The sequence below is a fragment of the Anthonomus grandis genome, chromosome 1 (genome assembly GCF_022605725.1).
Source record: "Anthonomus grandis grandis chromosome 1, icAntGran1.3, whole genome shotgun sequence".
NCBI lineage: Eukaryota > Metazoa > Arthropoda > Insecta > Coleoptera > Curculionidae > Anthonomus > Anthonomus grandis.
The window spans coordinates 57,757,676-57,783,867 of NC_065546.1; the positions used below are offsets into that span (position 1 = coordinate 57,757,676).

Consider the following 26,192-nt stretch of genomic DNA (forward strand, 5'->3'; position numbering starts at 1 on the left):
CACAAATTCAGAATAATTTAATTGAAATATCTGGAGATATTATTCGGCAAAGAATTATTTCAGAGGCAAATAACTCCGAAGCAATTTCTATATTAGCTGATGAAACTGCAGATATTTCCGGGCATGAACAGCTATCACTAGGAGTAAGCTTTGTCGATGTCGAAAACAATATTCGGGAGAAATTTCTCGGTTTTGAAAAATTGACCGCTATGGATGCCAAAACCATAGCTAGTAGTATAATACATTTTCTAAAAAAACATGGTGTTAATTTAAATAAGCTTGTAGGTCTTGGGTTTGACGGATGCTCCACGATGGCTGGTAAGGACAACGGGGTACAAAAACTTATAAAGGATGAATACTCTAGGGCGACATATTACCATTGTAGTGCCCATAAACTTAACCTTGTGGTTAATGATCTTAACAGCGTTCAACAGTTACAAAATACAATTGGCACTATTAAAGAAATAATTAATTTTTTTCGCGAGACTCCAAAAAGTAGAAGTAGGGTAACAAATATCCCTCTTTTGTCGGAAACTCGTTGGACCTCAAAATAGAAGTCAGTACCTATTTTTTCAGAAAATGTTGTTGCCATTAAATCTACTTTGGAAAGTACGTCGACAGATGCTGGATTCAATTTATAGATAAGAACAAAAGCAAATATTTTGCTTAGTTCGGTTACCAATTGCACTTTTCTCGTTTGCCTTAAAATTATTTCTAAATATTCATCTCAACTCGAGACGGTAACTAATAAATTTCAAGGTGTGTCTATAAATCTTTTATCTGCAAAACAGCATATTGACCAGCTGGTAAAAATTTTTAAAAATGACAGGGAAAAAAAATTCTGAAGACACATTTTCTCAAATTTTTAGTGAAATTGAAGAAATGGCGCAAATACTAGATTTTGATGTAAAAATGCTTAGAGTGGCAAAACGACAAACGCATCGACCAAATATTCCTTCTACTTCAGCAGAGCAGTATTTCAGACTAAGTATATTTAATCCATATTTAGATTCATTAATTACGTCCCTTAACTCGCGATTCTCTGAAGATTCTAGTATTGGTTTTTCTTTAAGTTTACTCCATCCAAAAAAGTACAACACATGGGTAGCATCCTGGAAAACCAAGGCGGTTTATGAAAACTTGGATTTTGTTGAATTGCTTGTTAATGAATGCGAATTTTTTCCAAGTATTCAAAAAGCGCTAAAAATATTTTTGACACTTCCGCCAACTACTTGTACTATCGAACGTTCATTCAGTACACTTAGGCGTGTAAAAACATGGTTGCGGTTAACAATAACCGAAAATAGATTATCAGGTCTTTGAAAGATGAAATTATTTCTTCAGTTATTGATGTTTTTGGTGCTGAAAAAAGGAATTTAAATTTTTTATTTTCCTAAAAATCGAAGGAATATTAAAAAATATTACTGTTATTCGCTAGATTAATTTTTTGTTTATTATTTATATACGGTATAGATGTTTAATTATTATCACTGTTAGAATATATTTGTTTTTATGTTTCTAGAATAATGTTTTTATTTTGTTGTAAATGTTTAACTGGTAAAATGTTTTGTCGGTTTTCCTATTAGAAATCAAATAGAAATAATGTGGTTTTGTTCCTATATTTGTACTGTGTTTTTGGTAGATTAGTTTTTTATTTATTATTTATATGCGGTAAATGTTTTATTATTATCACCTTTAGAATATATTTGTTTTTATGTTCCTAAAATAATGTTTTTAATTTGTTGCAAATGTTTAACTGTAAAATGTTTTCTAATAAGTAATAAATTTTTTTATATACTTTTTATTCTAATACTTTTGCCCCAGACGTTTTGTTTTTTTTTAACGATTTTAACGACTTTTGAAACAACTAATGGGCGTGGTACCTCAAAAAATTTTCGCCAATTTAGGAAAGGTGCCCCCCTCTGTATAAACATGTAACGACGCCCATGGATTCAAGTAGTACATTACATGACGAATTAATTTATATATGTTCGCTAGAAAATTGTGAATATGAAAACGGAAATTAAAAAATAATGTCTACGCATGTTTATGAACACCTTACGGAAGGAAAAACCTTAAAATGTTCTTTGTATTTAAATTGTAAATTAAATAAATTATTTGTTAATTTATCACCATTAAAAAACATAATATTTTTAGGATGCTCAACAATGCTGATCAAACAAGCATTTTGTGAAATGTAAAAATGAAGTTAGTAAAAATGAGTTATTGGTACCAAGTACCAGTCAATGCGAGTTATTTGACGATTCAGATGATACAACAATTGAATCATCAGAAATTGTGTTAGAACCATCTATGAAACTAATTAACTCATTGTACTAATTAACCCTCACTCGGGAACAATATCTAAAACTGCCTCCAAAGGTAAAGTGCTTACTCTAGTGAAAACTTTGTCAAAATCCTGATAATATTAATTTGCGTCTAATTTTGTGTTATGTTTATACCTATATTTATCCTTAAGCCTCATGGGTAAAACTTTAATTTGTTAAGATTAAAAATCAAAGAATGTTGTTTAATTTTAGTTTATTTCCTTTTAAAACTAATTTCTTACTTACGGATTTATTACAATTTGTTACCTATATTTTTAGTCACTTTTTTATTAGGCGTGATTTAAAAATAAAATTTTAGTTTACGTATTAAAATACTTTTTATAATCTTAAATTTTGATTACTTCTCATCTTGATAATAAGCTAATAAAATTTCAATCAACTGATTTTTTGTTTAATTTTTTTGTCTTAATGTAGTTTCAACTTCCTTTTTGTGAATCACAACAATCCCTTTTTGTGAATATTCCAGTATAAGTAAAAGAATTTTACAATAAATGATGATAAATAAATAATTTTACGATAAACGATTCTATTATTATGAATAGTACGGACCGTTGCCATAAAAAAATAAGTGAGAATTAATCTTCACACTACTCGTCTTTTATTTCATCGTATACCATTAGGGAGTCAAAGTTGATTTATCCATGCATTTTATGACTTTGATACTCTAATTTTACGTTGAAATTATGGCCGAGTAGGCAAACATTATATCCTACTTATTTTTGGTGCAGATAGTGGCGTTGATTGAAAAGGGAAAAGATGCGCAAATACTGTATAAAATTTCGTGACCGCGGCAGCCAGCCGTTCTTTGCTTTATCTAGCAATTTAGAAGCTAAGAGGTGGCGCCCCCATACGCAGGAATGATGAAACTCGCTTGGCAGCCTTGGTATTAAAAATTACCAGACATAATATCGCAGAGAAATGGGAGTTTTCGCATTGCGCTATTTCTGTTTAAGGACATATTCGCATATTCCATAGTATAAATTTGGGAGAAAATATTGAAAGGTTTAGTTTCATATTTTGTTTTTTTTTCTAATTTTTAAGTATAAAATCTAATAAGTAATAGAAGTAATATAATTTTGCTTATTTTTAAAAGTACAGTATATTATAGAGTTTGCCTACATTTCGGCAGAACCAGAGGCTGTTATTTTTTATACAAGGTGCAAAAATATACATATGGTAAAGTGTTTTAAGCTTTTGGGCCTACGGCTTATAAGTTTAAAAAAAATACCTTGAAAAAAAATTAACCTTAAAAACATATACAGGGTGTTCCGTTCATCATGTTACAAAGTTCTATGGCAGATAGAAAACGTCAAAAGAAAAACAAAAGTTCATATAAACATGGGTCCGGAAAAGCTTCCTCAGGGAGCTAGAGCTCTTTGAAAATAACCTTTAAAAACTAGTTTTTTTTTAATAGCTCTGGAACTACTTTAGCTACCGCAACCAATTTTGGGAGGTAAATTATTGTTAGTACGTTTATTCTTTTGAACCTACTAAATAAAAAAAATATTTACCAGGAGCTTCAGAATCAGGGGAGTATTTGGTAAATTTGGGCCCATTTCTTTAAGACTTTAATTTCTGCCCGTTTGGGTTTTAGATTATGATGTTCCTATGCTTTTTACATAAAAAAGGTGCTTTTAGTAAAAGTCGGTAAATGATAAATATCACCGTTTTTGTGAAAATTGACGAAAAGCAAGTTATGAATTAATGCAAAAATGAATTATCTATTATTATTAATAAACAATTTAAAAAAAATCTGGCGTAAATATAAAATAAATGTTTAAAAAAAGTTAAGGTAGCCACTTTATTAAATTGGTACTCAAATTAATTAACTGTCACTTTAATTACCTTGAGGCATAAAATGTTTAAATGATTTTAAGTGTACTAAAAAACCAACAAATTAACAATTTTAGAAACGTAAACAAATTTTATTAAAAATTGGTATTACAAAAATAAACTTAAAATATTAATTGCTCAAAATGCCGGCCGCCACGATCGATATAGTTATTATATCTACGCACCATATTAAGGTTGACATGGTTAAAAATATCAGGCGTGGTTTGGATTACTTCAGCAGCTGCGGAAATTCTGGCCACCAGGTCTTCTTCTGACTCGACTGGAGTTTCATATACGAGACTTTTCATATGCCCCCAAAGAAAAAAATCTAAGGGTGTCAAATCTGGTGAGCGCGCTGGCCAGGTGACAGGGCCTCCGCGGCCAATCCAGCGCCTTCCAAAATTTTCATTTATAAACTCGCGGACAATAAGTGGAAAATGAGCTGGCGCTCCATCGTGTTGTAGCCATAAGTTCTGTCGTATATTTAGGGGCAGATCATCTAATAGTTCTGGCAGTACATTTCTTAAAAAAATTAAATAAATATTTCCCGTTAAACGAGGAGGCAACATAATTGGACCAATTAAGCGTTCTCCAACAATGCCGGCCCACAAATGACCGAAAACTTATGTTGATAGCTGCTAAAATGAATACCATGGGTATTCATCATCCACCAAGGGTTTTCCTCACTTCACACATGATTATTCTTAGAATTAAAAATGCCTTCTTTTGTAAATAAAGCCTCGTCAGTAAAAAGGACATATTTTGGAAATTGAGGTCCTTCTGTACACCGGTCAAGAAACCACTGGCAAAAATTCACGCGGGGCCTAAAATCATTGGGTCCTAATGATTCCACCTTTTGCAGGTGGTAGGGCCGAAGAAGCTGTTCATTAAAAACGTTCCATACCCTAACATGATTTACATGCATCGCATCAGCAACTGCTCGAGTATTTACTGATGGGTTATCTTCAAATCGCTGAAGCACTTCTTCCTCAGAATCCGGGATTCGGATGTTCCTTTGCGCGCCATTATCTTGGCGTGTTATTTTAACAGAGCCAGTCTCCCTGAGCCGTTGATTGACCCTTTCAAAAAGTGTGTGAGCTGGGATTCGCCTTTCGGGAAACCACTCTTCATATAGTCCAGAAGCAGCTCTACCATTACATCGAACTTCCCCATAAATTAAAAGCATATCGGCATATTCAGCAAAAGTGTAATCCATTACTTAACCGTAATAAAAAGGGAATTAATATCATGTAAAAAATACTGACAGTGACAAATTTAAAAAATACTGACAGTCGCAATGAATTAGCATTATTATTATTATTATTAAAATAATTAATTCAAGATACAGCATCTTAGTTTGGTTTTAGTCAATTTCCACAAAAACGGTGATATTTACCGACTTTTACTAAGAGCATCTTTTTTTATGTAAAAAGTATAGGAACATCATAATCTAATATCCAAACCATGTTGGGGCAGAAATTAAAGTCTTAAAGAAATGGGCCCAAATTTACCAAATACTCTCCTGATTCTGAAGCCCCTGGTAAATATTTTTTTTATTTAGTAGGTTCAAAAGAATAAACGTACTAACAATAATTTACCTCCCAAAATTGGTTGCGGTAGCTAAAGTAGTTCCAGAGCTATAAAAAAAAACTAGTTTTTAAAGGTTATTTTCAAAGAGCTCTAGATCGCTGAGGAAGCTTTTCCGGACCCATGTTTATATGAACTTTTGTTTTTCTTTTGACGTTTTCTATCGGCCATAGAAGTTTGTAACATGATCAACGGAACACCCTGTATATGTTACTCACCTTTAGATTGACTTTTATGTTTTATAGGATAAGTTTTTAGCTGAAAACTTAAATGTATTTTTTTTAAATCTAAAAATGTCTATTGTAGATTTGATAAAGGTCAAGAATATGAAGACCGAAACGTTATTAAAATTATATGTTAAAGCAAGATAAATTTTATGTTTTAACAATTACCAATACCCAAGAAAATAATTGATTTCAAAAATACATAAGCAGCATACATAACCCAAAAACAATCCAACCCTATATGTCCAACCAAAGAAAATGGTAAAATTGGATTATTTTTGGGTTAATATTCTGGTTTGATAAATAGCATCATATTTCTTAAATTGCCCGGGCATTGGGCATTATGAATAATCGCCATGTAATTACATTGTTCATATTATACGAGCCCCGTCCCACTTTAGTTGGCCCAATTGAAAATTCTTAATAATTTCTGTTTAAACCCCCAAAAAAAAAAGACAAATTTTATAGTGTTATATAGTTTTAAACAAATAATAAGCTTTACTTACTCTATAAACACAACAAAATGGGAAAGTAAACTCATTTATATTGAACATATATTTATTTTTTAAAACAGTCGCAATTCTTTGAGGCATGGGGTTTATTAAGTTCTGATACTACCCCTGATTAAAACTATCCCAAATTTCTTGCTAGTGGATTTCGGACCTAATGAATAGAACCCTTGTATATGCCTAAAGAGTTAAAATAAAATAAAAAATAGAAACAAGAAATTTATTTCTACTATTTAAAATATGATTCAAAAATGTATCAATCAACCAAAATCTAATTTTAGAGATAACACATAATGTTTATATGAGATACTTTTTGGTATTGTAATATTGTGGAATAAAGATTCGATAAAAGAATAATAAATTGATTTTTTACTAAGCGGGCCAACTGAAATAAGACGGGGCTCGTATATATTTTTAGCAGAAAATTTTACATAACGAAATAATCATAAATAAATGGTAGTAAAAGTATTTACATATAAAGATTATTTAAACAATCTTTATCAATATTTTTTATTTTATTTGTTTAAACATTGACTGAAGAGGCAAGATTTAATTTTCAATCATTGATTAGATACGATACGTATTTTGCTATGCGGCTTCTTAGAAGTTTGTTTTTCTCTCGTTTGCTGGTATTTTTCAGTTTCCCATTTAAAAAAAAACTAAAAGAATTTTCAAAATTTGTTTTTTCTCTTCCTAGTATTAATACATCCCCGATAAGCACACTCGTTAATTTTGCTTGAATTTGACATAATTTAAAACAATAATAATACAAAATAATACGCCAAACATGCAAAAACTCCCTTAGACGATGCTGGCGAGCTCCGCTAAACAATAATGAGACACAAACGGCAAAAAGATTTCCGCGCGCGTTTGAGCGTGGCGCCATCTACCCGCCGCGCGATTTTTGGGTCACGTTTTTGCCCGTAAATATGCGTATCTTCTCGCCTCTTCAATCAACGATAGTGGTTAAATGTGCATACAAAATATTATAGTGTAATAGCTCACTGTAAAAAAAACATTAAAGACTGATTTTACATTTTGAGGCAAAAAAATATATACACACTAAATTGTAGTAAATATACACAAATAGACGTAGAATTACTGGTAAAAATACGTACACACAATGGTACATTCACATAATGTATTTACATACTTATGGATTTTTCCATTCATATTGGTAAATTTACATTTTAATTATTTACATGAAAAATGTATAATTACATAAAAAGTGTAGAGTTTCAATCAAGAAGTTATTTTACACACATTTCTATGGCATCAAAAATAGCAATAATTTAGTGTGTATTTTTACATTTTTTATCAGTGCACTTTATCTAAGGACCGTCTTTGTTTCCGGCACTACGCCATCTTGTAAACAAGTTTTTTAATTTGTTGCTGTCCAAATGTAAAATTACTTGCGAGATGGTGTTGATATTAGATAATAAGACACAATTGATTTTTAAGTCTGAGTAGGTCTGATTGAGCAAGCAGTTGCTGACCTAAATTCAGATTCCTATTATAAAATGTTAAAGCAACTATTGCACGCCGAAGAGGCTATTAAAGATTAAAAAAAAAAGATTTTTTTTAAACACATTTTAATATATTTATATGGCATAAACTTGTACATAATCAACAATCAAATGTGAATCGTCCGTCCCTAAATTCCACGTAGACTCCCACTGTGACCGACCTTTCCAAAAATCGGTGGCGGCAGCAGGCGACGTATTACTCCACGGCTTTCCCCCATTATTCACGTACTCGTCGGAGAAAAAGTTTGTTCCACCCACTGCTAAATTAATGATCAAATAAAATTCTTGATCAAAAGGCGCCATCTTACTTCCGGCCTTCCACGGGTTCGTTTCTCCCGAGTCACTCAACCCCAACTCCCAGAAACCGCCGCTCGGAGGAGCCACCGTGCCAATCTCCTCATTATCAATATAAAAAATAATACTGTCAGGACTCCACACCAATTTGTACACGTGGAAATCGGCATCGTATCCGGCCGCGTTGTTTTTCTCATAATGGCTTTTGCTCCACTCGTCAAAGAAGTAGTTTGGCCCCCAGTGCAGCGTAGAAGAAACCTGCTGACTCCCCACGTTCACTCCGGCCGAGTTAACTAAGTTTTTATTCCCTCTGCTTTCAACCAAATCGATTTCACCTGATTGAGGCCACACTCCATAAGCATTGTAACGTGGTAGCAACCAAATGGCTGGCCACAGCCAGTCTCCCGAGGGCATCTTCGCACGCACCACCACTGACCCATATTTAAACGAAAAAGACTCCGAGGTCCTAATTCTGGCACTTTTAATCGGATTCAGTACGTTAGTCGCGGTACCTGTACGACTACAGCCGTAAAAAGCCGCGTTACTGCAAGTATCAACGGGTAAGCCGCCATTAACATCCAAAGTACCTGAATAGAGAAAATCTTCACCAACATCGTCTGACAAATAAGTCGGCCTGATGTGCAAATATCCGTTTTCCACGTAACTGTTCGTTCTGTTGTTGTTGTAATACTGGAACTCCCAATTGCCGCCCCCCGAGAGGGTGTTTTCGTGTTGCCACGTGGCCAAGTCGAAGTTTTCGAAGTTGTCCTCGAAAATGAGTTCGCCGGAGCAGAATTGGGTGCCTCTGGTGTGGAAGATGCCACTGGTGGTAGTTTGACTGACCCCGTTGGGGCAGTCGGATCTCACGGAGGCCGCCAAGCAAAGTAAGAGAGATAACACGAGAATTTTCATTATGATAAACTGATGATGGAGTGTGCCAGAGAACCGTTTATATAGGATTTTTATCGGAGAAAGTCAAGTGGCTGTTCAGGTGGAGTAATATATAGGGTGTGTCTGGGTTTGGGTTGGGTTTTTAATGAAATTGTTTTAAAACTTTTTAATAATTTTTTTGTGGATTTTTTTCTGAAAATCATTGCTTACATTTCACATTTTTTTGACGACTCACAAGATTTTTCCTAATTCTAAAAATAATTATTTTATATGTAAGTAAAGAATATAAAAAAGACTTGTCCTATAAGAATTCCAGGCAATTTGGTCAGGGATTCCAGACCAAATTGGGGGACCAGTTTAGAAAGTTTAGGTCTTGTCTGTGGAGAGTCTTAATAAAAATCTAAAAATTAAAAAAAAAAAATCACAAATTATCAGGTGTACTTAAGTCCAGTCATTCCAGGGTGATTGATGGTACCTTAGACGTTTACGGAGAACGGAAATTTTTTTTTTTTTGAAAATTTGGCAACATGGGTTTTAGCTGATGATCTAACGATTAAAAATATTTTTAGAGATGCAGCGTTGCCGCTTATACCAAAAAGTAGTAGCAACTTTGTTATTTTAAATGGAATACCCTGTATATTTTTTTATTTTCCGATCCGCTATCACTTTATGATTGGTTCTGTATAAGGTGTTCCCATACCTCTCTTTAGTGGTTTCCGAGAAATTAATTATTTTCTTTATTTTTTGACGAAAACATAGATCCAAATAAATTTGTTTTACTACGGCACTGGAACGCGCAGAACCTTGAAATTATAAACGTAATTTATGGAAGTATTGTACATTATTTTTCACCATGAAAATTTGTTTTACGTTATACAGGGTTGCTCAAAATTAGTGATTTTACCGCTAGATACAAAAATGGTAAAAAGTGCATTTTTTTAAATGGAACGTCCTGTATATTATAACATATTCTAAAAGGAAATTAAAATCCCTGTCTAAGGAGGTATTATGTTTCTATATCGAAGTAGCTCGGTTTCGGAAATAAAAGCAATTTTCTGTAAAAATCGGAATATTTTGACATATTTGCTTTAGTTGGCCATGAAAGGTCTTGATGAAACAATGCTATGCTATTGATGTTTGACAGTGTCATTTAGGTGATTAATAGTAAATACGCTTGGGTTTTTTTTTTTAAAATAGTGACCTAAAAATCCGAATTTACAAAAAACGGATAAAAGAAAAGGTTAATTTACAATACATTTTCAAAATGATTGCCATTGACTTCTAAGCAATTCAAAATTCTGCGTTGTACAGCATTTGTTGTCGCTGCTTGTATTTCAGAAGGATCTAGTTGACCAACGCAACTGATAACTCGTTGACGTAGTTCCTGTTTACCGGTGTCTTGTATACTATTTGCTTGAAATTACCCCATAACGTGAAAATCAAGCGGTGTAAGATCAGATGATCTCGCAGGCCAGTCCCATGGTCCCAAACGCCTAAACCAGCAGTCATCGAATTTCTCAAATAACTCATGTGTCACCTCCTCAGTGCGATGAGCAGGTGCCCCATCCAATTGGAACCACCAAGTGCGATAATCTTCAAGCGTTAAATTTTCCAGAAAATCTTCTACTACTGAGCGCAAAATCTGAATGTATTTATGGAGTTTAATGACCCGTCGTAAATAAAAAAAGTATGTAAATCTTGGTATGTTTAAGTTATAAATATTTTTATTTGTTTGGTTACAAATAGTATAAGTTATAGTTTGTTTTATTAGTATAAATTTAAGGAATTTATTATATTATATAGGTAACAATGGCTAACATAAAAAATCTCAAGGTAGGTCATGTAAATATTTGATCACTTTTGCCCAGCAAGAACGCTGTCTCAGTTAGATATTTTGGGAATTTCAGAAACTTGGCTGGGTACTAACATACGCGACGGCGACTTGGTTATAGATGGTTTTAGGTTCTACCGGCAAGACCGTAATACTCGTGGAGGGGGAGTAGGTGTGTATGTACGAGACGATATTTCTGTTAATACAGTAGATACTGGTGAAGAAGTTGAGTTTTTTGAGCAAATTTGGTTGATACTGCGTATTTGTGGGCTGCGTGTTGGGCTGGGCAATTTTTACCGTCCGCCTAATAGCAACCTATTAAATAGTATTGAAGCTTTAGAGACATCTGTCTCGACAATTGTTTCCTTGTGTGATGAAATAGTATGTATGGGTGATATGACTGTAAATCTTAATTTATGCAACAGGTCTTCTGAACTCATTGACAATTTTTTAAATTCTTTTTCACTGTACCAAGTAGTTAAAAATCCAACGCGTTGTTGCGGAAATAATTTTAGCCTGATTGATTATATAATTACCTCGAATGTCGATTTGTTGTGCGGTGATGTTATTCACTATGACATGCACGAAATTACTGATCACCAACTTATTTATTGCAAACTTAAATGCAAAGCGTCTCGTAGAACACCCAAACTAGTCGAATTTAGAAGTTTTAAATATTTTAATCTTGAGGCTTTCAATGCTGATTTAGTCAATACAGATTGGGGAAGAATTTCTGACACAAATTGTATAGATGGGAAAGTCGAGCTGTTGACCAATAATATGTTAGACTTATTCAATATTCATGCTCCCCTTCAAAAAGCGCGTGTAACCAGACCTAAATCTCCTTGGTTTACTGACGTCCTAAAAATTATGAAGTCAGAACGCAACAAATTATTGTCTAAATACAAAAGAACAAAAAAACAGGAGGATTGGGAGGCCTATAAATCCCTAAGGAACTATTTTACTCGTGCTGTGCGCCAAGAAAAAAAGTCATATTTAGAATTCATTACAAGTGAAAATTGTTCCAGGGAAACGTGGAAAGCTCTAAATGAGCTAAATATATACAATAAAACTAAAAACAATATTAATGTACCTCACCACCTAAAAAAGCCCAATGAGATTAATAATTTCTTTATAGATTCTGTAAATGCTTTAACGCTAAATGTGAATAATAATTCTACTGCTAGTGGCCAAGAAAGCCGAACAAACAATGTTTTCCAATTTTCGCCTTTTACTGAGACAGATGTGTTACGTGCTGTATCTAGCCTAAAGTCAAACGCCTGCGGTTTTGATAACATATCACCTGACATGATTAAACTCTGCTGTCCTGTAATTGTACCGATTTTTACTCATATTTTTAATGAAATCATTAAACATGGTGTGTTTCCTCCCAAGTGGAAAATATCTGTAGTTCTTCCCTTGCCTAAAAACAAAAATGTAGAGAGTTTTTCTGATTTACGACCTATTAGTTTGTTGTGTGTCTTTTCAAAAATTCTAGAAAAATTAATTTACCTCCAAGTGTCTGCACATTTCAACAAACACTCTTTATTTAGCTCTACACAATCGGGATTCCGTAAAGGGTACAGTACAGCTTCAATTCTACTCAAAGTGATGGACGACATTTTTAAGGCTGCGGATAGGGGTGAGACTACAGCGCTTGTTCTTCTTGACTATAGCAAGGCTTTCGACACGCTTGATCACAGACTATTATGTGCCAAACTGAGGTCTTTTGGTTTTTCTCCCGAAACCGTTGAATTTTTTAAAAGTTATTTAATGGGACGGTCTCAGTTTGTAAAGATTGATGGAGTGGGATCTGATCTTAAATTGCTTACTAAGGGTGTGCCACAAGGGTCTATTCTTGGACCCCTATTATTTGTCATTTTTACCGCTAATTTAGACTCTGTGATTGGCGATGACTGCTCTGGCAATCGATATGCTGACGATACCCAAATCTCTAAGAGTTTTTCTAAATCTGAGAGTCATGCGGCCATCAGTCAACTGAATCAATGCCTGGAAAGATTGGCAAATTATTCAGAAAATAACGGTTTAAAGCTCAATCCTTCTAAATCAGCTGTTATATACTTTGGTCCGAATCACAAATGGGCAGCAGAAAGTTTGGTAGTCCAGATTTCCCAGAGCATTATTCCAACAGTACACGAATCTAATAACCTCGGTGTAATAATGGATTCTGGTCTTAAATTTCGATCACAGGTGGCAAAAGTAGTGCTAAGGTCTTATATGTCATTACGCAATTTATACAAGAGCAAAAGCGTTCTTGGTACTCATCTTAAAAAGACTTTGTGTGAGTCCTTGGTACTCTCGCATACTACCTACTGTAACTTTGTATATGGACCTTCACATGACTTAATATCAAAAAAGAGATTACAACGCATTTAAAATTCTTGTATTCGCTTTATCTATAATTTGAGAGCAAGAGATCATGTAAGATACAAGTTGCCAGAATTAAAATGGCTAAATATTCAGGACCGCGAAACTCTTCATTTTGCATGTTTTCTCTATAGAATATTAATGACGGGTATTCCTGATTATCTAAGGGTTCAGATGACGTACAGATCCTCTACACATGATCGGATTACACGCCATAATAATCTCTTAAATGTGCCAAAGCATCGAACAGCCATGTTTCAGCACAGTTTCTCGTTTTTGGCTTCCAAGTGCTATAACACTTTAATATGTAACAAATTTGAAAATCTCAGTTCATCGGGTTTTAAAACTCGACTAAAGGGCTTCTTGCTGGGTAAATATAAATAAGAATAAAACTTCTAAACTGTTTAAGAAGCATTATTATTTTTCTCGCGTATAAGTAGTAGGTATCTTTATAAGTATTTTTTCACCTGTTTTTCCCTTAAAATTAATATTGTAACATAGTAGTTTTTAATTAATGCTGAATTATACATTTGACTGTTATTATTTAGAATTTAATGTATTTAGTTAGATGTTTGCCGATATTTTATGCAAAATTGTAATTATGTAATATTTGATTTTTGTATGCTCGGTTAAGCAAACAGCCATGGCTGCCCTTCGCCGAGCCTAATAAAAAGACGTTTATTATTATTATTATTATTATTATGTAAATAGTATTTTTATTGTAATATATGTAAATATGGTTAATAAATTAAAAGATCCTTATATTTATGTACCTGTCTTATAAATGACAAGATATGTTTGGAGAGTTGCATTTTTTATTGGTTGGTATTAAAAAAATGAAATTTTACAATTTTTTAAACATTTAAAAAACAATCAAATTGTGGTATTAATCAAATTTTTATATTTCATTTTATTTGCCATAGTTTTATAATGAGGCTTTTCCGCTTTTAAGAAATGTTTCTTGTTAATTTAATAAATATAGGTTATACCTACCAACCATACTTTTTCTAAAAATCTTTATCTAATAGATAAAATCCAACATTATTTATAAATTTTTCATAACAGATAATTATTTAACTTAAAAACCCAACCCAACCCGTTTGTCATAAAAACGAACTCGAAACCATTGTTCCGAATTTTACGACCGATTGTATTTGAGACCATACTGGACTTGTCCACTAAAAATTGGTAAAAACAGCCTGGTTTATCATTTTGTTACATGTAGAAAAATGGAAGACTCACCCTATATTTATGCTACTTCTGCATAAATAATGAGGCACTGTGCTCTCACCAAAAAGGAAATAGAGTATAAGAAAAGTAGACTGTTGATTTGATTATGTAAGAAGTGACGTGACAAATTTATGCCAAACAACATGTTTTCTCATCTATAATGAACGATGATCGATGAGACAAACACTTGAAGTGTTTTTAGGGCATCAATCACCAAAAAACTGACGTGGACACTCAAGATAGTCCCGATTATTTTATTTTCAATAATAAAACTATTTTTATTTACTAATACGATTTATTTAACACATTATAAATTAAGATTTCGAAAAAACAAAACATGAAATAAACGAATCTGAAAAACGTAAACGAATTGAGCATTAAAGGTACCCAACTATTGTGGTAGATCTCCCTGAAACTACCCTAAAAAAATGCGGTGTCTACTTAAGGGAAATCTATGGTAAAAACTAAATGTGTATGCGTGTGTCCGTTCAATAATTGTCTGTTTTAAATACTGATTACTTATTACGCTATTGTTATAATAATACTATTGGAGGAAGGCCTATAACTTTTACGGTATTTGAAAATGGACCAAAAATTGTCCTATAATACCAGCGAAAACTAGTCTGAGCTTAGGCTTATTATACAACAATTTTCAAACGAAAATCTCAATAACTATACCCTAAATTCGAAATTGTATCGATTTATTAACGAATTAATCACAGGTGTAGCTTATCATCATCTTAATAAAGTCTGATGAGTATAAGAATCGTCCATTTTACTTAAAAAGGATCACTTCAGTCGAAGCTACTTACTAGAGGCGCTTATACTATAATCAACAATTATTTTAATTTTTTTTAAGGGAGTCAGGTTTTAATGCTTTAAAATGTTAAGTGTATTGGATTTTTGATAAAAAACCTAAATGTTTAAAATTGTTGAATATTGATTAGAAGTTATAGTAAGGAAATTAAATATTTTAACATACAGGGTGTCAATTTACATGTCTGCCCTTGTAAATAATTTAAAAAATTTCCAAAAACACGTCAAATTTATTTTTGAGGAGGACATTTTTTAGGTTAATTTTCAATCAAATTGCAGCAGCCCCTGGTGAGAGCGCACATAATCTCTAACATCTTAAATGGGAAAAGTGAGAACAAGTGATTTATTGGTGTTTTTAGTAGTTTTAAGTGGTCATTGTTTTCAAACAACCGAACAATTTTGCAAGGTGTATTCTGGTCACTGAACAAAGCATTTTCAGGTGAGTTTTAGCCGAATATTTTTTATTGTAATCATCAAACGGGTTTTCTGGCGAGGACCTAACCTAAAAACAATAGTCCATAACGTTCCGTTTCATAGAAATAGCCTGGTCCATCTCTCCTGTAATTTTAGGAGAGATGGGCCCTAATTTGTGAGGAGAGATGCCTGACAAGTACACTCGAAAGAGAAACGTAGTTCCAAGGGCTACTTGGGGCGCTGATGATTTACATCTAGCTACAACTGCGATAATATCCAATGAAATGAGCTTAAATGAAGCGGCTAGGTCTTATAATATACCGAAAACCTCATTAAGACGCAGAATAACTACGAATAACTTAGAGAAAACAGAGCGGCTGGGCCCTGACGTCTCGCCCTGATTAAAACTACCAGTTGTCCAAACATCAAGATTCTAATCTTGATCTAAATCAAACATCGAGATCTTTTTACTATTTCTTCTCTGTAGCATCTTTCCTCCTCCTTTATACTCATTGAGACATTGAGTGTTAGGACCTAGCCTAGCGCCTTGAGAGCCTTGACCTCCCTGAGGACCCTATCTAAATTCTCATCATTCGGTCTGTCTTGCCTCGTCGGAAACAACAATCTTACTTAAAAATTATGGGTTTACATTACATAAATTCATAATTATTTCGCAAAACTCTATTCTGCGGATGTGATCATTTTCAATAAGCTCCTGAATTAAATAAATTTTATATGGATGGCATTTATTCCTATGCAAATATTTTAGAACACATGATTTACTAACCGACTGATCTGCAGCAACTTGTCTTGTAAATCGAGCAAAATATCTAATTGCCTGTTTTCTGAAAGCGTGGACCAAAATCGAAACCTGATGATTGCCTCGCATGGAGCAACTAGCCCTGTGAGGTTGGCTATGAACACTGTTGTTCCTTCAGCCACTAGAGCCCATTTTGTCAGGATTTTCACCTTGGGAACAACAGGAGAATTGTAAGAGGCTCGGTAGTAGGTGAACAGGCTGTCAAAGCTGGTGACGCTTCCCCCTCTCCTATGGAGGACAGAGTCCAAGAGCACGTGGACCGCAAAGCTAACTATGTGGACATTAGCATTTGTTGTCAGGCAGTCCGGACTGATCACAATGGTGAATAGAGGGCACAAAACTGCTCTTGAGACACCTGCAGCAAGTCCAATGTGCACTGAAGCACTGACTATTTCCTTGGCCATCCCCTTATGGTAAATGTTACAAACAACAGTTGGGAAGCAGGCAACGAGTCTTGGGATGGTAATAATATCTGATGGTAGAAAACTCCTAGAGTCATGTACTTCTGTGTTGATCTGAAGTTTTGCCACAATCCACTTCAGATACTGATTGGTAATCTCATTGGACTTGCTGGTGATTTTCTCATAGCTGCAACCCCTATTGGCAAAGATGAAGAACAGGAATTGTAGGTCCTTCTGCATGGATTCAGTGTTCTTAAAAGAAACCTCCATCTGTTGACCATCAACCGTGAACTTCTCTGAGGCGGTCTCCTTAACTGTTAAATTACTGCTAATTATTAAGTAAATTTATTAGTATTATTAAATTATTAATAATTTAATAATACTAAGGTAGTATTATTAAATTACTACCTTAACTGTTTTATCATAACTAATGCGTGCCAACTTCAATATCTTTAAAACGTCAAACCCTTGGTAAGACACCACCTCCTTCCAGGTCTTTATGGTTTCCATAGAGATGGAACTCATTTCCCTAGAGGCTTCATCTGTGAGCCACTCCCTCAGCTCCTCCACCTCCCTAAACTTCGACACAATATAATCCCAACCAGACATGATGTTTCTAGTGTTATGTCTGAACCTCAAGATGTAGGAATTATTTGTCCTGAAAATTGTGATTCAAGAGCTAGGCGACGAGAATAAGAAAACACAAATCGATAGCTTATATAATGACCGACAATGTGAGAATGAAAAAAATCCAATCCAAAAATCAAGAAACTACAAAATCAAGACACGGCTTTGCGCCTACGAGAACTGAGGATAATGGCGTTTAATCTGGCAGAATTACTTAGAGTTAGGCATAAATTTAAGGCCGGTAAGAGATTTTTAAAAATATTGATATCTAGCTACTGATATATTCAACTTCCAGGCAAAGCTGGCAGAGTACGGCTACAGTCATTTCTACGAAGAAATCCAGACATTAGAGTGCGCAAAGCAGAAAACACCTCTGTAGCAAGGGCTATAGGATTGTCGAGAGAAACTGTGCGTGAATACTTAGCATTAGGGGAGAGTTGTATATTGGACTGGTCTGTACCTCGGGTCAGTGTATTTTATTTTCTACCCACTGTTAATTTTTCTTCGATGCGTCTAATTAAGTTGTTTAAAGATATAGTCGATAGGTGGCAGCTACATATATATGTCAAAAATCAGTCGTGTGGGTTTCTATAGAGTGTTTTGTGTTTTGCATCGTGGTAAGTAATTTATTGAACAATGTGTTATCCGTCAACATCCGTTTAAATTGTTAACATTATAATTATTTTTATTTATACAATTGAAAACAGGTGTTTAAGATTGATATTAATGAATGTATTTTGTACTTACAGGCATAACCTAAAAGTGACGAAACAGACTCGACACTGAGTCCCACACTACTGGGGGCGGCGCCGCGTAACCAGTGTTCATAAAGAATTTCTCCACCGACCCAAAAAAAAAAAAAAAAAAAAAAAAAAAAAACCTAAAAGTAGAAAGCGAAGAATTGCAGAAATAATACCGTTGTGAACCTTGGGCCACTGAAAAGTCATGTACCGGTCGCGTATTGGCATTCTATACCATTATTCAGATCGGCACTACATTGGATCGTGGTAGACTATGGCCACATCCTGTACTACAATTCAGAGCTTCGCTATTACGTTAGCGCGCTGAATTACTGAAATGCAGTACGCAATGGATGTCAATTGCTGCGCCTCACGTAGCCGATTTATACCGCGACTCAGATTCGGTGATGCATGTGGGATAAAAGTTGGGTTATATTATTTGTTATTGTTTTGTTTTTTACGTAATCAAACAAGGTTTATCGGGAGTTTATCTTTCGTTTTTTTTTTAAATTTGGAATGGATTATAAAAATATATTAGTGGGAATGTGTAGTGAGGACGATTCTATCATCGAATATCTTGAGCTCACAAATGATGGTTTTAAAGCTAAAATTCGATTTAAAAAACCAGATGTTGAAGATAATAGTATTTGTTGTGGCAAATTGTTAGCTATATTTAGTTATAAAACAAGTACTAACTGGATTGTGCGTTATACATACCCATCAGCAAAGAGATACGTATATCGAAAAATTTTTAAATGCCAGCACAGCGGTTTTAATAAAGCTAAAACCAGAAAAAGGGAAGACACTAGAGTTAGAGACAAGAAATGTAATGCCACCGTTGATTTTTTAATAAAAATTATCAACAAAAACACTATAAACGTAAGTGTTATGTTAATTTACTTTACCTATGTACATTCACACTAAATTACCCTTAGTATTAGCCAATGAACAATTAAATCCCACGGAACGGCAAGTAAAAAATTTGTATGAAAAGTGGAGGTAAGTTATTTTTTGTATATCTACATCGCCTTGCCTTGAAAATATCTTTTTACCGATTTTACGTAGAACTTTCTTCTTGTTTTAGAAATTTAAATTTTGGAGGCCGAGATGAATCTTCAGTGGTGAGGGTCCTAAAAGAAAAGGCTGAATTTTACCATAAAAAAGGACATAATATAATAGCGGGTAAAGAGAATCCTTTGATTGTAATTATACTTACACCAATCATGATGCGTACTCATAAGGAAGATTTTTCTAAAGAAATTGTGTTTGTGGACTCTAGTGCGCTTCCAAAATTGGAGCCTTGCTTAAAGAAACATTGGGTAATGAAGGTTTTGGTAATTCTGGCTGTCCTAGTATATTCATGACCGATAATAGTTCAGCAGAAAGAAATGCGCTGACGTCTGTGTTTTCATCGGAAAATGTAAAGCCAAAGCTCCTTCTTTGTATCTTTCATGTTTGCCAAGCTTTTTGGCGTTGGTTGTGGGATAGCTACAATGAAATACCCAAAGAAAATAGGAAGACTGTAATGATTTTATTTCGTGCCATAATGTATGCATCAACTTTAGAAGAAGCACAAGAATCTTTAAACGATCTGATGAAAAATGATATTGTTTTAAAGTACCCACATTTAAAAAATCACATTAATGCTCTTTGGCAACGAAGAGAAGAGTGGTGTTTATGTTTTCGGGCATCATTAATCACTAGGGGAAATAATACAAATAACTTTGTAGAAGCGTCAATTCGTATATTTAAAGATATCGTTTTGCAAAGATGCAAGACATTTAACATATATGTGCATTAATTGACTTTGTTATTAACGTCTTTGAATCTTATCATCAGAGACGTTTGCTGTTATTTGCTAGTAGTCGATCATCGAAAAATGAAATTCTGTATAGTAAATTTTGCGATAAAACTGAAAAGCTCTACTGTGAAAAAAATAATGAAAATATATATTATGTAACAAGCAGTAATGATAACACACTTGTCTACACTATAGATACCACTTTGGAAACGTGTGATTGTACATTCGGAATAGGCGGCAAGTTTTGTAAGCATTTTTGTGCTGTGCAACAAAAATTTTAAGCAAAGCTAGCTCTTGGACACAGTGTTTCAAACGTTTTTTTTGAAAATATGGATTTAGGTGATCATTCTGAAAGCTATTTAAGTAATGTACCATGTCACAGTGCAACGCAGCAGAGCATTGCAGCAACTGAAAAAATATATGAATCTAATGTTCTAGACAAAGAATCAAATGATTCAAAAGCTGGCAAAAAACACTCTTCAGTTCTTAATAATTTAAAAGATACTTTCGACAGGCTGCTAAAAATGGTATCTGAAAATGAGTCTGTGAAGTTAACAAACTGCATTATCAAAGGAAATGCTTAAATAAAATTACCACACCGACACAATTGGCGACATTTTTCTGCAATTTAAGAAAGGGACGTTCTTCAAAATATATAGGCGTGCAACCTACTTCCATTAGTAGAAGAAGAATAAGACAGGGATTCGTATCTGGAAAAAAGCGTAATTAATCGGGTAGACCTTCCAACAAGGAACTAAAAAAGACCATTAAAAGAAAACATAAATTAGAAGAAAATATTTTTAAGAATCAACCAAATGCAAAATGTCACGAAAGAAAATAAAATTTACATTAATTTTTTTTGTCACTACTTTTATAAATTTTCTTTAGAAAACTGAGTTACAGCAGTATATGTTAATATTTCTATTAAAATGCCTCACATTTTAATTTTCCTTTGTAGCTAGTTTCGATAGCTGTTAATTTTTTTGCCGTGTTGTTATTCTTTTTTAAGGCAGAAAACACTATTGATATCAAAAAATATTATTTTAAGGTAAATACATAGATAACATAGTTTAGTTTTTCTTATAAGTACGAAAATGTATATTTTATTAAAAGTTTCAGAATTAAAAATTTTTGTATAGAATTGTTTTATTTACATTTGATCGAATAATTTTTTTTTCAGATTTCTCTGAAGAATAATGAATAAACAAAATTTACATTTTAGTTACCTAATAGTTTCATAACTTAATATTTATGTTATTTCACTTAATGTCATTTGTAAATATGAATAAACATATTTACAAATAAATTTAATAAAAATTTTTTAACAGAAGAAGAATCATTTTAATTCATGTTTTATGTAATAATTTTAAAATAAATAATACTGTTTTCTTACTTTATTCAAGATGGCAATATTATGGGCAATAAAACATGACCCCTAAAACTATTTAAGAAAACAGAGCGTATTCTGTATCGTCATAGGAAAGAAATAAATATCTTTTTATGCCATATAAATTTGTATTGCATAGAAAAAAAATTCCTTCCTAGGAGAATACAGAATACGCGCTCTGTTCTTGTTTTTCTGAGACGTAGTATATATTGAACTACAAAACTGCTTTTAAAATAAAACCTTTTATATACTGCATTTCAGAATACTAAATATTACTTACGCTCTGAATCGAAGTATAGAATGGGCTTTAAAATTGTGGTATATCACGTAGACATAGTCTACCATGATTCAAAGTAAGACCGATCTGAATAATAGTATAAAATGCCAATACGCGTACCGGTCCAAGGTACATATCTTATTGAAAATAATATAATTTTTACTTTTATTTTAATTATACAGGTATACCTCAAAAAAACTTTCTCTTATTTCAGATAGTTCTCGAAGTAAAGTAGGTGAAAAAAGAGCGCATATAAACTCCCAGGATATAATTGCAGCAGCTAATAAATGTTTCAGTGGGCATTTATCAATTAGGGAAGCGGCAAGTTGCTATAACATATCCAAAACTACGCTTATCAGACAGCTTAAAATATCATGTTAAGCGTACAATAGGCGAGCATAAGTTGTTTTTTTATGATTTTTAAACGTTACTTATTAGGATCGAGACAGTGCTCAATTCTAGACCCCTTACTCCATTAACCACTGATTCCGACGATTTAACCTGTCTCTCTCCCTCCCACTTTTTAATTGGAAGACCAATGGAAACCATACCCGAATTACCAATCAGCGACATTAAAGAAAACAGACTCAGTCAATATCAACGTCTGCAAAAATTGTACGAGCACTTTTGGAGCAGTTGGAGTCGCGAATACATCCATGAGTTGCAGCAAAGACACAAATGGAAAAAGTCATCAGGAAACGTTGACATTGGACAGCAGGTCTTAATAAGGGATGAAAATCTACCGCCTACCAGATGGCGCTTGGGACGAGTTCTTAAGTTAATACCAGGCAAGGATGGTATTAACCGTGTTGCTTTTGTGAAGACGGCAGACAGTGAACTTTCTCGGGCGGTAACTAGACTTTGCCCACTTCCCATTGAAAGTTAACCCAGGACTTTCAAGGCCGGGGGCATGTTCAGTTTGTGGTTGACGAGCACTATTTATTTATATACTTTGTCCTTAGTGCGGGCCTGTGCTGTGCGTGACGCAAAAAACAAAATATCGGTTCCCGCCTGCCATGTTTTTAACTATGTCGGGGCTTTTTGTAATTTGTCGTTTTTATGTTGTTTATGACAATTAAATTATTAAAATTACCAGTATTTCATTTTATACAGTCCACTCACACGGAAACATAATGTATGGAATAAATTTTATAAATAATATATTTCTAGAATGTATAAGAATAAAAAACCCAAAAATGGACCAAGGTACAACACTTTCCCCTACGTTGGATTTTTATGGATTGAAAGATAATTTTTTCGTCCTTTTAATAGGGAAAATTGTTCATCATAAAAGTTACACCTAAATTACCGTAAAAATCGAGCGAAGATTGCAGCATTTTTTTTTGTTTTCTTCAGAACAATATTATTTAAAAAATCCCAGGAGGTAACAATTTTTATTTTGAAAAATCATAAGTTAAAATAAATAACTTCGATTTTTAAAAAGCGTTTGACAGCACCAAAGACCTGACTCACCCTGTACATCGAAAATAATTACTAAAAACCTTAGGACCATATTCTTAAAAACAGTAAAAGTCCCTTAAAATGACCTAAAAATACATTTAAGGGACTTTTTTTCGGCTAAAAACAATTTTTTTTTTACTATGGAGACAAAAATGTTATCCTACTTACACTAGATTTCGAATTTTACGCCTGGCGTGCCCTCTATATACGGTAAACCCTAACGAAGCCCCAAACATGCCCGAATCAAAATCAAAAAAGACACCAAAATGTAAAAATGAAAAATTCCCGGATTCATGCGGCTCGCACTACAATTTTTAAATAGTAATTTGACACAATCTTACGATCTATACCATAGACATATAAATAAGGAGAGACGCAACTGTTTACATTTTCGGCCGCACATACATCTTTTTAATAACAAAGCAACGTTGCCCGCCTTCTAAAAACGTCCTAGTATCCATTTACGCGGTACTCTAAAACGTCGATCAATATTTCGTTTACAGATAACGACTTGACAACATAGCGCGGTCGTCACTCCTCCCCTTCGTAATAAAATTTAGGGTTTCATTCATGTTTGGCGTTGCAGTGTTGCTTTGTGTTTTGTTTCCCTTTTAGTGTTTTTTCGTGATATTTGACATTTTTATATTAAAAAAACTATTGAAAAACAATTTGTGATGGTTCGGCAGTGTGTAGTTTGCAAAAAAATGGACTATTCTGATCCAGAACTTATATTTCGGAGGTAAGTGAAATCCCGTTCGTCCCCATTATCTTTTTTTCTCAATGCCGTAACAGTGACGTGCCTACCAACTGATCTTTATTTATTGAATTTTAAAAATGAGAAATTTACATGAAATTTAACACTTTAGTATTGCCAATTATAAGCTATATAATTTATAATGATTAAAAAAAAACATATTTCAAGGGTATATACTTAGTAAATAGCTCTTTATGTAAATAATGAATATTTTTTATGATTCATGACTTTTTAAGTTAACATCAACCTTTATTTAATTTCATTGATATTCCTACTTATATTACCCTAATTCTTGGTAAAATATTAATTATTGTTATTAAGTAATTCCATATTGCACTAGATTGTCAAAATTGTTTATACTTGGTATACATGACATTTTATATTTTATTTTATATAAAATTTTTTTTTATTTTATATAAATATTTTAATTTTTAGTGCTGATTGGGAAACTTTTTCCAATGCTGTCGAAGATAATACTAACCCAAGTAGTCTTCCAAATATTGAATCTTTTAATTCGTAAGTATGGCTTCGGTTATTATTATGTTATAAATACAGGGTGGGGACTTTAAATGGAAAGATGCCTATTATGGCTCTGAAATTTAGTTTTTTTAAAATACGATTTTAAACGTTTTTGGTAAGCCAATGGGCCATATTAGGCACCATTCCATTTAAAGCCCCTGCCTGTACATAAGTATACTAACATAAGCAAGTTTGTTTATTTCTTTTTGTTTTAGTAAGTTGCCTACATTTATATTTTCGTTTTTACGTGCTTCATAATTTGTATATTTTAAGTAGAAAATAAAATGTTACAGTACAAATTGTATTTTATTTTTTTATATTCCGGTTTGGATCTTAAAGATATTCTGACCTATAATAATAAAATCTTATTAGTAATAACTTTTAGACGCCTTTAAACGAATAGCTTTAAATATGTTATATCGCATGTCACGTGATGAGATATGTAAATATGTATGTAATTGAACGTCTAATTTTCTTAACAAAGCATCTATTAAGATTCTGTCTTTTTTCTATTTTATTCTTTTCTATTTTTTTTTGTAATCGTAAAAATCTATCATATAATGACAGATTTTTAACAAAAAATCCATTAAACTAAAAAGACAACAAATAACAAAATGGTAATGCAGCAAGTGGCATGTTTTTGTTAATAAATATCCAAAATATTAAAGATACAAAAAGGCTTCAATAAACTAAACATTTTTAAGAATATAATAATTATGTACCTATGTATTATAACCAACCGGGTAATATACGTAAATTTTTTTAATGTTTCGTATGTAATTAAATAAGAAAAAGATATCTACAATCTTTACCATCGCTAATTAATTTCATAAAATATTTTAATATAAATATTTTTGATTACACCAATTTTTAATTTTTTTAACGGTTACGCCACTGGGCGACGCCGACGAAATATAGCCGACTGATATGAAATATTTTTGGACTGCCAGATGATGTAATTACGTCTTTCTCCTTTTATTAGTGACAGACGGAGAAGCCAATATCGCCGGCTCATATGGCGGGCGCATCTGATTGCACTCGTAGATACGTGAATCGTTTGATGCGATGTTGACGGTTTTCTGGCGGTCTCTCTCTTCTCTGTCTCTGTTCCGCTTACGTTAAAGCATAAAGACATGCTTGATCGTCAACAAACCGAATTTATGAATGAAACGTGTTGTCTCCCCTTATTTATATGTCTATGATCTATACTATATTAAAACTCTAAATTTGGGTACCCGTCTTATTCGTTGGTGCCTAAATCGCAACTAAACTCTATTATCTTTGGCATCGAACGTTGTACTATTCTGGTCTACTTCTGGTTCGGTTTTGACCACCGAAGACGGTTCCGAGGGTACTCGATCCCTCATAAACCGTTTGTATCTCTTCGTCAACGGTATCACTAGTAACATTAATCCCGAGATGGCGATGAACAATCCAGCAAGATAGAAGGAGAGGTGATAGGTGCCGGTGATATCATAAAGCCAACCTGAGAAGAAAATATGTAAAAATCATGT

At 33.3% G+C, this 26,192-nt stretch overlaps 2 protein-coding genes across 2 annotated transcripts in view; both read right to left on the minus strand.

Moving 5' to 3' along the window:
• Positions 1-8,062: 8,062 nt before the first annotated feature.
• Positions 8,063-9,255, minus strand: LOC126738772 (beta-1,3-glucan-binding protein-like). Its single transcript, XM_050444210.1, has one exon. The coding sequence runs from the start codon at positions 9,231-9,233 to the stop codon at positions 8,103-8,105; it is 1,131 nt and encodes a 376-aa protein (XP_050300167.1). The 5' UTR covers positions 9,234-9,255; the 3' UTR covers positions 8,063-8,102.
• A 5,681-nt stretch (positions 9,256-14,936) lies between these two features.
• LOC126743307 (monocarboxylate transporter 12-like) overlaps positions 14,937-26,192 on the minus strand; it is a 29,945-nt gene continuing 18,689 nt past the window's right edge. Inside the window, exon 5 of the mRNA XM_050450341.1 lies at positions 14,937-26,164. Within this exon, the coding sequence (XP_050306298.1) occupies positions 25,944-26,164 (221 nt within the window). The 3' untranslated portion in view covers positions 14,937-25,943. The remainder of the gene's footprint in view (positions 26,165-26,192) is intronic.